Source organism: Hypomesus transpacificus, unplaced genomic scaffold (assembly GCF_021917145.1).
Source record: "Hypomesus transpacificus isolate Combined female unplaced genomic scaffold, fHypTra1 scaffold_162, whole genome shotgun sequence".
Classification (NCBI taxonomy): Eukaryota; Metazoa; Chordata; class Actinopteri; order Osmeriformes; family Osmeridae; genus Hypomesus; species Hypomesus transpacificus.
The window spans coordinates 315072-329385 of NW_025813726.1; the positions used below are offsets into that span (position 1 = coordinate 315072).

Genomic DNA, 14314 nt, shown 5'->3' on the forward strand with positions numbered 1-14314 from the left:
AGCTGAACCTTGCCAAAACAGAACTTCTCATCATCCCAGCCAAACCCTCCATCTCCCACGATCTCTCAATCCCCCTGGGATCTGCGACGGTGACCCCTTCATCCTCTGCCAGGAACTTTGGGGTTACAATGGATGACGAACTCTCCCTCACGGCCCACATTGCTGCAGTCTCCCGGTCGTGTAGATTCACCCTCTACAACATCCGGAAGATCAGGAGATATACCTGTCTGAGCACTCCACCCAGCTGCTAGTCCAAGCACTTGTCCTCTCCAAGTTGGACTACTGCAACTCGCTGCTCGCCGGTCTCCCAGCATGCGCAACCCGCCCTCTTCAGAGCAGCGGCCCACCTGGTCTACAATCTACCCAGACGCTCCCATGTTACCCCGCTCCTCATCTCTCTCCACTGGCTACCCATCACGGCCAGTATCAGATTCAAGACCCTGGTACTGACCTTCCGAGCAGTGAACAGGACTGCACCCGACTACATCAAGTCACCCCCACCCGTCACCTACGGTCTTCTTCAGACAACCGCCTGATGGTCCCAACACTTAAGACCGCCCGGTCCAAACACAAGCTCTTCTCCTGTCTGGCCCCCCAGTGGTGGAATCAACTCCCCACCTCCATCAGAGACACTGACTGTCTCTCCACCTTCAAGAAAAGGCTCAAGACGCACTTGTTCCGGGAGTACAACCGTACTTAGGAATGGTTTCCTCAATGTTAGTTTCCTCAAGGATCACAATGACTCTTGCTTAGAGACTTGTTGCTCTTGTGGTTAGTGGTAACTGATTTAAATTGTTGTACTCGCTGTGATATATTGTTTTTATTGTTGCTTGTTTTTCTACAGGTAAACTAACACTTATAGCAGTTCATGTTGTTTAATTGTAACTTGCTTAACTAGATGCTCTTATGGTTCTTCCCTTTGGCACTTATTTTGGTTGTTCACAATATGTGCTTCATGTTTTGGCTACTCGCAATGTTTTTGGGGCTATCTTGTTGTTATTATCAGTGACCTATGCACTTTGTAAAGCTCTCTCTTGGAACTTGCTTTGGATAAAAGCATCTGCTAAATGAATACATGTAAATGTCTAATTGTTGCTTGGCTGACGAGCTTCACTGGGCAGGGCCCTTGGCAGCATAAAAATGAAATCATGCCCTCCATTCCAGACATGGCCTCTACGTTCTTTCTCCAGTCGCTGTCTTCCACTGGCCTCTTCTGTAGGGGTAGTGTATAGAGAGAGGGAGGAGAGAAAGAAAATTATATAAAGGGGCCAAAGAGAAGATGTGTCAGAGAAGGAGGAGCAAGGTAGTAGGAAAGAATAGGAAAGAACAGAATGAAAGAGATGGGGCAATGGAGAGAGAAAGAGAGTGAGGGAGGAAAAGAGAGATGTAATATCTGGTCGTTCCAACAACAACAAAATGTGCCAAGTAGTTATTGCCAAAGCGTAAAGAAACTTTGGTTTGCTTTTACATTAGGAGTCAACCATTAGGCATGTTTGTCAAAACCTTTACCAGTGTAATCCCTAATGAGTAATTCCCCTTAGGAATACAATGTATTTATGCTAGTCTTATAAGTTTAGAGGGCCCCTGTGATAGACACATACAGACACATTCTGACCCAACCACTTTAATGGCAACAAAAGCTGTTCTTTGGCCTGCAATGCTGTCATTGTCCTTCCTCTACTCCTCTAAGCACCACCCTGCTAGTATAACTGTGTATAAGTAGCTGTATTATCCCCACTGAAGCCATTCATTTTGCAGTTAACAGTTAAAAAGCATAAAGAATAATAAGTCATGAGACAAATGCAACTGAAATAAAGTATGTGTTCCGCTGCGCGTCGGGCCTAACAACACCCTTGAACACGTAGTTTATTGACGATAAAGTACTGCCTCGAGTACCTTATTGGGGTGTGCTTGCCTTTCGGGGAGCACAAACCATTGTTATCTCACATATATATTATTTGTATTATTATTGTTTATTTTCGCGCCCCTAAGGCTCAATCAATATTTGGACTACATAGACAACGTCGATGTCAAAAGGTTCGTCTTGGTCGCGATTGCGTTGGTTCTATTGGGATTTATGTTCCGTTGCACGGTTTAGGTTTTAATTAAGTTTTTGTGGCAAAAGTGAAGCTAACGGTGGCTAACTTGCTAGCCACAGTCACTGACGCTACTGACGTCACTAACGTCACGAAATGTCGCGTGACTACCTCTAGCTGAACATTAGCAGCTCGTTAACTTCTGGGAGATAGCTAGGCTAACTGCTTTACTGCAAGGGAGCTGCAGAAACGCCACATGCAAATAGGCCAGGGTGATAACTATTTACTAATTTTACTTTGTGATATGAAAAACAATATAAGCTGATATAATGAAGTAGTTACCTCTACTTTCGAAAACATTAGTCTACTATTTCACTGAAGCATTAGCATCATGACATTAGCCTCTGTTGTCCGGGCAACACATACTACAGCGGTCTATGATGCATATGTTTTCAATCGTTAAAATAAACATTCCTCACAATTACATTTTCGTTGTAGGATTTATTATGACATTAGATTACAAGTAAACGATTTGTTGGTGAAATTATCATTACCTGTGGTTTCAAACCAGTGTAGCTCACTGCAACGCTGTACCAGAGCCTGTTTAAGGAGAGCCGGCCCACTCCCTATTAAGCCCCATTGTATCGAATTTTGTTGCAGTTCCACCAGAGTTCCACTGGGAGTGATCACGGTCGAGTGCAAAATGAATGGGAGTCTATGGAGCTAAACGGCTAAATTTGTCTCTTTCGCCTGATTGTTGTTGATAAATCTCAGATTTGATTGTAGTTTTTGCATGTTCAACATAGATTACAGGTCAAAAGTTGAATGAACGAGTACTTATGTCCTTTCGATTTCTTACATGGTAAGTCGTTGTGGCCCATAACACGCTAGCATTCTGCTAACAAATGCTGATTGGTTAGTGAAGGACTGACTACGACCAGAGATCCCGCTTGATGACATCCGAAGCAGAACCAGAATGTCTTTATTAGACATTCTCTGACTGTACTGTTAGTAGCTAAAAAAAACATCTCCACAGCTGTTTACAGTAGCATACGTAGGAAGTCAATGATGTTCGGCACTACCCTTACTTAAATCAAAAGTCTTTCAATAGGTGAAACTATCTGACTAGTGACTACTAACCTGAACTCCATTGCCACAGCCTAAACTTAAATCTGTTCATGAAAATAATTCATTTCAGCCTAGACCGTACAACGGAGGTAACGTTAAATCGAATTCAACCAACGCAATCGCTACCAAGACAGTCTAGTAGTAGTTGTAGCCTACAATTTACCGGGGCAGCTTCTCCACACAGCAGGGCTATATCGCATTTTGTCTTGTTACTGACAATGATCGCTACCACTGAAATTTTTATGAATGAGTGATTTTCCCCTAAATAAATGTCAAGCTTATTTACGTTTTTGGGGGCATATTTTCAGTTAGCAGATGATACTATTTGAATCTCGATTCCATCTGAGATAGCTACTGCTGGTAACGTCATTGTTAAAATAAATTTCAAAGGGGTTCTTTATTAATGAATGAATGCAATATGAGTAGGCTAAATGCCAGAAAATATCACAAGAAGGGAAAAACTTACAATGACGTTTAAATCATAGAGATTAGGTCAATTTTTACACCGGTCTGCCAAATATATTCGTTTTGATTCAACTATGAGGTTGCTGATCACCATTCCCTCTTGCAGGGGAAATGACAAGACTATTTCATTCTACTCTTCACTCTTAGTATTTTGAGTTGTAAATGAGCAGAAAAAATATGCTTTTAAATCTATGTAATCTTAATAAATAATAAGTAGGCTATGCATTTTAATATAAAATATACAGAAATATCAGTTGTAAAATGTAATTTAAATACGGACCCCTGCAAGTAAGCAAGCACACCCTACAATTTCCCAGAAATTGTACCCCCTCTAGTTGCTTTTATAATACAGTTACAGCGACATAATTTTTATTTAAGCATTTTAAACATTTTACATAACATAACATTTCCTGACATATTACTTGTGATAAGTGACATCATAATAAACATCAAAAGTACAGAAATATTAACAATATTAACAACAACAATGGGGACGATATCCGTCAATGATGGCTAATCAAGATGAATCAAAGAGAAAGTCCAACAGTATTCTATCCCATCACCCTACCCATCAGACACCCAAGTATCGTGAAATACAGGTCCATCTTTGCACTAAAGTGTCCATTGTTAACAGTAGACTTGCAGTCATTCGCTCCATCATGTAAACATTTTTAAGTCTCTGGACCCATTGACCAATAGTAGGCGATTTTACATCTCTCCAGTTTACCGATTATTTTCTTTGCTACTAGCAGTAGAACCCTCAGTGCATATTGCTGATCTGCATTATAAAGATCTTTAGGCATGGCTCCCAACAAGAAGAACACGGGTTCTGGAACAACATCTACTTCCAAAATTCTATCTATTTCCTTTTTAATGTTGTCCCAAAATCCTTGTATTACTGGACAATCCCCAAAAATGTAGGTGGTATCTCCAACATTTCCACAGTTTCGCCAACATAGCGCTACATTCGGACCTTTCACAAATGAAGAGATGATAAAAGGAGTGTTAACATACGTGATTTTCACTTTCCAGTCAAATGTCTCATCTGAAGATATCTAAACAAATCATTTGAGGGGAGGTCAAATTGTTCTCGAAGTTGAGAAAATGATTTGAATTCTGTTCCTATAAAGAGTTGATGAACTGTGTGGAGACCCCTGTCCGCCCACCTTCTAAACCCGCAATCCCACATTGAAGGGGGGAATTCTATATTTCCTACTATCGGCATGCCCCTGGAGATCGACTGTGGTCCTCCAAGCATTTTTTTTTACTGTTGTCCAGACTTTTAGAGTGTGTTTTATCCATTCGTTCTTAATTTAATTTTATTGATAGACTTTGTATCCAGAAAGGGCAGTATCGATAAAGAAACACCTTTAACTGAGTCCTGTTCCAACTGAGGCCATATTGCCTCCGAATCATTTATAATCCATGCCACTACTGCATTTATTTGTGCAGCCCAATAATACTTTGTCCTCCCTTGTCCTTAGATAGATGAAGACACTTCAATCTTACCCTAGGTCTCTTCCTTTGCCAGATAAATGCTGAGATTAGTTTGTCTAACACGTTTAAAGAGGAAACAGGTACTCTTACAGGGAGAGATTAAAACAAAAAAAGAAGTGTAGGTAATAGGTTCAGTTTTACAGTATCTGCTCTACCAATTAAAGAAAGGGGAAGGACCTCCCAACGCGTCATATCATTTTGTATTTGTCTAATTATTTTGCTATAATTGTCCTCAAACTATTGAGTTGGGTTAGGTGTAATAATAATTCCCAGATACCTAAATCCTTGTTTGGACCATCGAAAGGAGTAACTGTTATTTAGTTGTGCGGGCCAGGTACCCGAAATCATCATGGCTTCTGACTTAGTCTCATTAATTTTGTATCCAGATACTGACCCATATTCATGTAGACACTTCATCAGTGCGGGGATGGAGAGAAGTAGATCTTTCACCAAAAGTAGAATATAGTCCGCAAACAAAGCTATCCTATGAACTGACCCCCCTTCATCTGTTATCCCTTGAATCTGTTTGTTTTGGCGTATTGCCTCTGCCAAAGGTTCAATACTCAGGGCAAATAAGATAGGAGACAGCGAGTCCCCCTTTCTCACACCTCGCTCAATCCTGAAGAAACCAGAGCAGCGACCATTAACTCTAACTTTGGAGCTGGGCTCTTTATACAGTAGATTGATTCAGGTAACAAAGTCTTTCCCAAAGCTCATTTCTATTAGCGTCCGCCTCAGAAACAGCCAGTCAACTTGATCAAATGCCTTCTCAGCTTGGACGCTGAGAAGCATTGATGGTTTGTCTCTTGTCGCCATTGTCTGCAGGTTCAGGGCTCTCCTTATGTTATTCGTTCCTTGGCGTCCTAATATGAATCCCGTTTGTTCCGGTTGTATTAATTTCTTAATATTCTTTTGAATTCTGGCAGCCATTATAGAGGTCAAGATTTTATAATCCACACAAAGTAAACTTATTGGGCAGTAACTGGTACATTGAAGGGGGTCCTTCCCCTCCTTATGTATGACTGGTAATATGGCCATAAATGGCCATCTGACCATAAATTTGGGGGGTCTCCTGATTTCAGTGCATAATTGTATACTATTACTACATAATATAGGAGCGAGTTCATTCACAAATACTGTGTAGTATTCTCCAGAAAAACCATCCGTTCGAGGCGACTTATTATTTTTTTGTTTGGCAATGGATTCTATAATGTCATTTTCCGTGATGGGTTTTATTAATAGTTCTGTTTCCTCACTCAATAGTTTATTTAGTTAAAGGGGACTTAAAAACTCTATTTTCTCTTCCTTGAATTCTAGGTCTTCAGCCCTATACAACTGTTTGTAATATGTTGTAAATGAGTCTGATATTTTAGTAGGATCGGTTTCAATCTGACTGGTTTCTTGATTCCTGATCTTGGGAACTGTACGGCTAGATTGGGCTTTTCTGAGTTGAAAGGCCAATAACCTACTTGCTTTATTCCCCATTTCGTAATATTTTCTATTGGTATATCTGAGAGCACCCTCTGCTTTAAATGTCAAAGTTTCATCCAGTTGTTGTCTAACTTCCCGTAATCTTTTTAAAGTGTCTTCCTTTCCAAATTGTTTGTGTCCTCGTTAATTTTTTTATTTCCGCTTCCAATCTTTGTTGTTTTTCTAAACTTTGTTTCTTTATTCTAGATCTTATAGAAATTATCTTCCGTCTCATCGTGGCCTTACTGGCATCCCATAAAACTGAAAGGGAGACAGTACCATTGTCATTTATAGTGAAGCATTCATTCAGAGCTCCTTGTATTTCTCGCCTGATGTTTGGATCCGTTAGTAATGAGACATTAAGCCTCCAGTGTCTAAAATGGTTGTCTGCTCCTAAATTAATTTTCATGGTCACAGGGCCATGGTCTGAGATAGTGATTGGTTCAATTGTACTTTATTTTACTCTATGCATTTCAGTTTTTGATAAGCAGAAAAAATCTAGCCTTGAATAACTCCCATGTACTTGAGACAGAAAAGTGAAGTCTCTCTCATTAGGGTGTAGTTGCCTCCAAATATCTACTATGCCCAGTTCTTTCATCATATCTGACAGCCCCTTAAGACATTTTAGATGGAGATCGTCTTGTTGTAGGTAACCTGTCCAACTTTGAGTCCAGGGTGCAATTGAAATCGCCCCCTATTAGTATAATCCCCTCACTTTTATCTGCTAGTAAAGTTGCAACCTGTCAGATAAAATGTGGGCAGTCTTCATTTGGAGCATACACATTAAGTATTGTTATTTTTACTCCCCAATTGTGCCTATTACCATTACGTACCGGCCTTCATCATCTTGAAAGATTTTCTCGTTATTGTAGTACACAGATTTATGAAATAGTATAGCAACCCCTCTTTTCTTTGTCCTTCCACAAGATGCACTATAAACCTGGTCAACCCACTCTCTCTTCAGTTTCAGATGCTCAGTCTCTGACAGGTGTGTTTTCTGAATCAGAACAACAGAACAATGCAATTTCTTTAATTGTCCCAATTTTTTTTTCGTCTTGATCGGATTGCTTATTCCTCTTATATTGTAACTTATAAAATTAAACTCAGCCATGGTCCCTATAGGATCTTACAACATAGCTCTCCATAATTTTACCCCTCGATGTCAGAATGTTTTTTAACAATAACAAAGCGATGCCCTTTACATGTGTCAGGAAAACAAAACAGAACAAACAGTATAGATAACACAGAACTGAACTTCCATCTCAAGAATCTGACACAGCAGCTTAACTCTGTGTCAGGTCCCCGGAGGTACTGGGGCAGAGAGGTGTGACCTACCCTCTGTGTAAAAGAGCACATACAGTGCAAGTGTAACCAATATTACACTAACATGTAAAAAAGGTCCAGGTGAGTGTGATCCACTCATATACTCAAGTGTAGCTTCCTTTGGAATATCTAACACATAACCTTATTTTATGACAACAAGTATATTCTAATAATTAGATCCAGTGACGCTTAAAGTACCCCTATAGGTCTGTCAGTTATACATAGTGTGAGACTGCCAACCTTACCACTGGTGTACGAAACACTTTTTATCCATCGTAATGGTAGAGTCCCTCTAGTCCTCCCCCTGCAGAAGGGCTTGAGGTCAGCTGATGACAGAAGCGCTCCCCTCTTTCTCCTGTCTTGGCTCCTCCATGTATCCTTCAGATCTTCCTCGATGTGCTCCCTCTCATCGCCTCGCACGTCAACCCCCAGCTCCTTTAGCAGCGGCGCGGCGGTCCTCATCGATGCATATGTCTTCTCCCCGGTGTTCATCTTAATTCTCAACTGCGCTGGATACAGACACCTTGCCTGTGTGCCCTTCTTTTTAAGCTGCTTAATAACTTTGTGGACCCTCATCCGTATTCTTCTCATTCTTCTGTAGATCGGGGGAATAGTCCTGATCAAAATAGATCCGCTTGTCCTGAAAGAGAACTGGCCCCTGGCTCCATGCCTGCCTTATGACCAAATCCTTTACCGCTGCGTCCAGAAATCTCACTACTATTGATCTTGGAGGGGCCGTTGGATCTTTAGGCTTAGCCGCCAGTGAACGATGTGCTCTTTCGATCTTGATGTCCAAGTCTGGTGGTAGTTTAAGTTCCTTCCTGAGCAGGCCTTTAACAAAACCAGCCATATCCCTTCCCTCTCTGTCTTCTGGGATTTGAAAGATCCTGATATTATTTCTTCTCAGCCTGTTTTGGAGGTCATCACACTGTCTCGAGAGCTCAATATCACGGTGCAGTGATGCGGTGGACCTGAATGCCCTGCGATGGCGCATCTGCGTATCCTCAGCTGTGCTGATTCTCTCCTCCATTCTTCCCATTCTATCTTCGTGTTCCACCAGCTGGTCTTTTATGTCTGCAATAAATTGTTCCACACGGCCCGGGCCAGTTTAGTGTGGTTATGACCATCTTGATTGTCTTTTCAGTTTTCTCAGTTCTTCCAGTACCGTTGAGTCCGATTGACACGTGTTGCTACTAACCGTGTTTTTGCTAGTTGGGCTCGGTGGATTTATCTTATTATCATCTTTCCCTCGTGAGGGATCAAGTTTCTCGTGTCTCCTTTGCCCAGCGGAGGAAGTCATATTTCGTGAGTGTATTTTTTTATGTTTCTGCATCAAATAATTTTAGTTGTCACTCTTATTTTTAATAACGTCCAGCTGAGCCAAGTGTAGTGTGGTTTGCACGGTTAAGATTAGCAATACTTAGTTTATAATAAAGTATAGTCGTTCTTGGGGGCACCACCTCTGATTCGTGAAAGGGACAGAGGAAACCTTGTTTAATAATATTGAATAATAGCACTCGTAATAATCAGTCTAATCTTAAGTAGGGAATTCTATGAAAGTAGAGCAGATCATATAACGTGAGAGATACGCGAGTATTATACACAATGATTTATTTAAGAGAATGTAATTATAGTGAACACATACCAGATAAGTTATGGGTTAGTTGGGCTAAAGCAGTACAGTAGGCCTAAATTCTAATGAGAGCGCACTACACAATGGCTGCGTAGAGCGCGTGTGGAGGGGGAGGGGAGAGAGAGAGTGAGGAAGAGGTACAGAGGAAGAGGCTTCTATAGTAACAATGGACGATCAATAGCAACTGATCTAACGATGGTCAAGTTAAATCATTTGTAAAATACAATCAAACATCGACAATTCAATCACAACATGCCAATATGTCACAAGTAAGAAATATTGCAAATCGCAGTTACTTTTGTCGGTTTGAAGAACGGAGTCAATGGTTCGTTATATCCAACGAATAGGAAACGGAATCTCTCGTCAAAGTTCCGGGCGCAAAGTGAATGTGCAGGTTATGAGGTAAAGGTTAGAGAGTGACGCGTTCACCCCAAGTTAATCCTACGAACAAGCGGGGGTGATTGTAAGTTCGGCGATTTTATACTCCAAAGAACAGGGGGTCATCCGTGTGAAGGTGACCTCTCTCATTGGTCAGTTACTTCCACCTGGGCGTCGTCTTGAGATCTGCCCAGAGGTGTGAAGTGGCTGATAGTTTAAATTCCATTATCTCAAATGTCCATGAAATGCTTAAACTTCAGAATAGAGCAATACAACGTTCATAACTGGTTTTGTTAGTATGATACAATTATTTTGATATCAAGATTGACTGATTTAACTATATCTGAAGGGGAGTTATAATCAAACATCAATTAAACACGTTCTAGGTAAATGAGAAAACACACATTATAACACATCGACTACTGTCATTGAATTAGTGTCCATGAGCCATGTAGTCCTTGAGAAATATGTTTGTAACTCCACGAAAGAAAGTTCTCCCTTATACTCCATTGTCTGATACTGTGTGACCATGTGGTCTCTGTTCCTGACCCCATGCTGGGTCAGGGCTTTTGAAGCATCTTCTGGGAGATAAGGACAAAAGGGGGAAGGACCCTTCCCCCTTTTCGGGGGTAGGGGAAAGGTACCAAGCTTTGTCTGTTGACTCTCTGCTACACAAGCTACAGTGCTGCAAGCGCGTCCATGACGTCACAGGAAGTCTACCAGCGACATTATAAATAGTAAATAAATAGTAAGCTGTCTTTCAGCACAAAATAGTTATAGCCAACAAACGTGGTGTATCGCATTTCAGTAGCCGAGAGAAAATAGCCCCGTACGTGTGGCTGTTGCTATGCAACGGACAAACAGCATTGTGAACTTCACGTTTGTTAGCCTAGCTAGATCTCGCACAATCTCATTCATTCACATTCCTAATTTTATAAAAGTTGCCTTTTAAATAATAACGACAATGGGACACTTTCAATAAAATAATATTTAATTGAAACATTAGGCCTAAACATTCTAAATCCATCATAAATGTTTTGTAGGCACTGGGTATATGCTAGCTAGCTACATATGCTTTAAACTATAGTTACGTGTGACTTGGGACTCGATAGACTAACATTAGGCTGTTGTTAAGGTTAGCTTATTTTGATTTGGATATCTCCATTAATTGTGCATCCGTGGAAAACGTTGTTTTATGAAGCCAAGACCAGGTCATGTAATTGTGTGGCTACGAAGCTAAAATGAAATAAGAGGATATCTAGTTAGCAACTGTAATGGCTAGAATGAGCAGATGTGAACTGAAAGCTAGCTAGACCTGAGCTTCCGTGCAACGTTTCAGTAGCTAGACCAGCTAGTTATCACTGATAGCATGGGACAGTGCAATATTCAGGGCTGTCAAGTTTTGAAGACAGGCAAAAGTGACATTCTCTCCCCCCGTCAGGGGATCAAAATTAATTAATTAATTGCTTTTTACCTGACATCTTTGAAAGGCAGCAATGATTAATGCATCCATGGCCAGGATGTAATAGTAAAATATGACATTATTTTAAAAGTTAGAGGCATAGGGCCTATTTACGTACCGCACTGTGTTCGATCCTGCCACTTCTGACATTCCAAGCGCCGCCACTACCAACTACGCCAAAGAAAAGCTAGATATCTATTGATGCGGGTGGCCTCTTACTTACCTGAGGAGTGAGTTTCACCGATACATACCGGCTACATCTATGAACTACTTGTTCTGAGCAGGTGTTGTCAGTGAACAGGCTGTAAAACTGTTGGTTAAGAGACTCGAGAAAAACTGATGCTATTTATCTGGGAAACATTTTTTTACAAACAGTCAAGTTGTCATTGTTTGTGTCAAACAAGTTGTGAATTTGTTGTAACATTAAAACAGGAGATCATGACTGTGCTCAAAGTGATGCTCGAGCACCAGCGGTTTGCTTTGTAGGTGAACAAAACTTTCGGAAGACGTAGCAGAATCACGAAAAATTACAGGATATGCTTTTTTCCATTGGTTGTTGCATTAAATCTTACCCAGATACAATGGTGCCTATTTCCGATTGGCTATTGTATAGACCCTTTCTTTTTTTGATTGGCTGATAAGTGGCAAGCTCGACTAAGAACTCCAGGGGAGACGCGCTTGACTGCCGGTCCCATAGTGAGAGTAGGGCGGCCAGAGGAATTTTGGTTGGGTGCTGCGGCATATTAAATATATTATAATTTTTTATTAATCATGGGCGAGGGCGTGACCAGTGGCGAAAATCTGCTATCAACTTTGGGGGGGACAATTATATGACATTTTCTCAATTCTGCAATTTGTCTACCATGCTGGCCGCACACGCAATGTGCAGGTTATTTACAGTAGGAGATGAGCTTCCATCATTTATTACCATTCTTCTAGAATAGGCTTCGATCTATCAGGTAGCTAGACAGTTGGGAAAGGTGAAACGGATTGCATTGACAAGGATTGACAGCTGTATGAGTTCACCCTTTACTTAACGCAAACTGCAACCTTTTGTCATATTAATATAATTCATGTTTTGGTTTTATATTGGCTGGCTTCCCAGAATATCTGAATTTGCAGAACTAGCGAGCCCCAATTCCGTTTGTGTGGTATTTGCCATCATCTTTGCTATCGCCAGTTTACTCCAGATCGGCACACAGGTGCTTCAAAGTCCCTTACAACTACTTGACTTACACTTGAGAGCCCTGAATATTATTGCTCAAAAATTAACCGAATGCTGCTAGTCTAGCTTGCTAACCAATAAACTGGTGAACACGAGTAGCTCTACTTGTAGTCTTTTTCTTCGGCAACAGAATCCTAGATTAAATAATATTATTATTTCATCCACCCGTATTATAATGAGCCATAAAGTACTGCACGTCAACTTGTTGAGGGTTGCCTGGTTAGATTTTCCGTGTGTGTGGCTGTTTATCTGAGCTCAAACCCAATATGTGGGTAACCAGTCACCTTCTCTGTATCCTCCTTCTTCACAGGCCTGAAGTTGGCACGTAGTTCCATGGACACCTTGTGCTTGGAGCCCAAAAGGGAGCACAAGATGGCATCAGCTGACACACGCACTCGCCGCAGGTTAGGCCTCTTGAACTTCCCTTTCAGGTCCAATACCTTAATGTTCAGATCCTTGATCTAGAGGAGATGAAATGGGAGAGGGGGGAATATAAATTAGGTTAGAAGATGAGAGGAGAAAAGATTGGGTCTTTGTCTCAGACCCCCAGTCCCTTATTTTCCATGTTCTTTGTTTGAGTATATTCGTATGATTAATAGCGTACTTCTCGTTTGTTGAGTGTGACTTTGGCCTCAATGTCGTACCTATCCTTATCCACCACATCTATCTTGGTGTGTAGCTCCCTGCATAGGTTCTACACACACATATGTGAGAGAGAGAGGCAGTTGTACAGGTATTAGGAGTTTGGTATGTGTACACGTGTGTGTGTTTCTTTGTGTGTCTATTACCTGGAGCTGGGCAAGGGTCATACCCCCAGTGTGTAATGGAGGGTCTGTCTCTGCCAGATACCTCTTTTCTCCTCCTCCTTATCCACAATCTCTTGTTCCAGCTCCTCCTTAGCCTTGGCCACCATCAGACTCTGCACACACACACACATACAGAGGACAACAATGACAAGTCTATCATAATCATGTTGTTCCCTTTCTGTACTGCAATTAGTGATTAAGAATGAATGGAGGAATTATTTTTCTTTGGTGTGTAAACCACCTGTTTCAGAGGCCTGTCTGTCATGTGATTTTTCAGCTGCTTCTGTGTGGGCTGTGCTGTCCTCTAGTCGAGAAATGTCAGCCAGGCAACACTCACCTTCAGAATTACCATGATTTTCGGACTATAAGCCGCGCCTTTTGTCCCATTTTTTGACCCAGCGGCTTTTATAACCGTGCGGCTAATCTATGGATTCTTACAGCTAATGGTTAATACATGGGAGCTTCCTCAAGCAGCCATCTCTTTCCCGACAATCCCCTCTGTGCACAAACCCTTACATATGGTAATTAAACATTAAAACACCTGCGGCTTACAGTCCAGTGCGGCTTATATATGTACACATCATTCAATTTAGCTTCTGCGGCTTATATAACGGTGCGCCTTATAGTCCGAAAATTACGGTAGCTCTCTGGAAACTGACATTTTTCGACTTCCTCTTGGGAGAGAATAGAAATACAGTCAGACAACTCCATTCTGTTCCACTGATACATATTTATGATGTATTTGCTGAAACAGTTCTTGACAACAAAACTGTAAAACATTTTAATCCTCTTTCGTACCTCCTTTCTTTAAAGGGAGACACATAAGAAATGTCAGACTTTTTAAATTTTACATTACACATTGCCTATTAGAAATTAGCTTCAAGATCAGTT

General features: G+C 41.1%; 1 protein-coding gene across 1 annotated transcript; it reads right to left on the bottom strand.

The window, feature by feature from the left end:
- Positions 1 to 1110: 1110 nt before the first annotated feature.
- tnni1a (troponin I type 1a (skeletal, slow)) lies at positions 1111 to 13735 on the bottom strand. Its single transcript, XM_047051644.1, is given in 7 exon segments — positions 1111 to 1141; positions 1143 to 1213; positions 12902 to 13078; positions 13222 to 13311; positions 13406 to 13470; positions 13473 to 13536; positions 13665 to 13735. Coding segments are annotated over 7 exon segments (522 nt in total). The 5' UTR covers positions 13689 to 13735.
- Between the last annotated feature and the right edge of the window lie 579 nt (positions 13736 to 14314).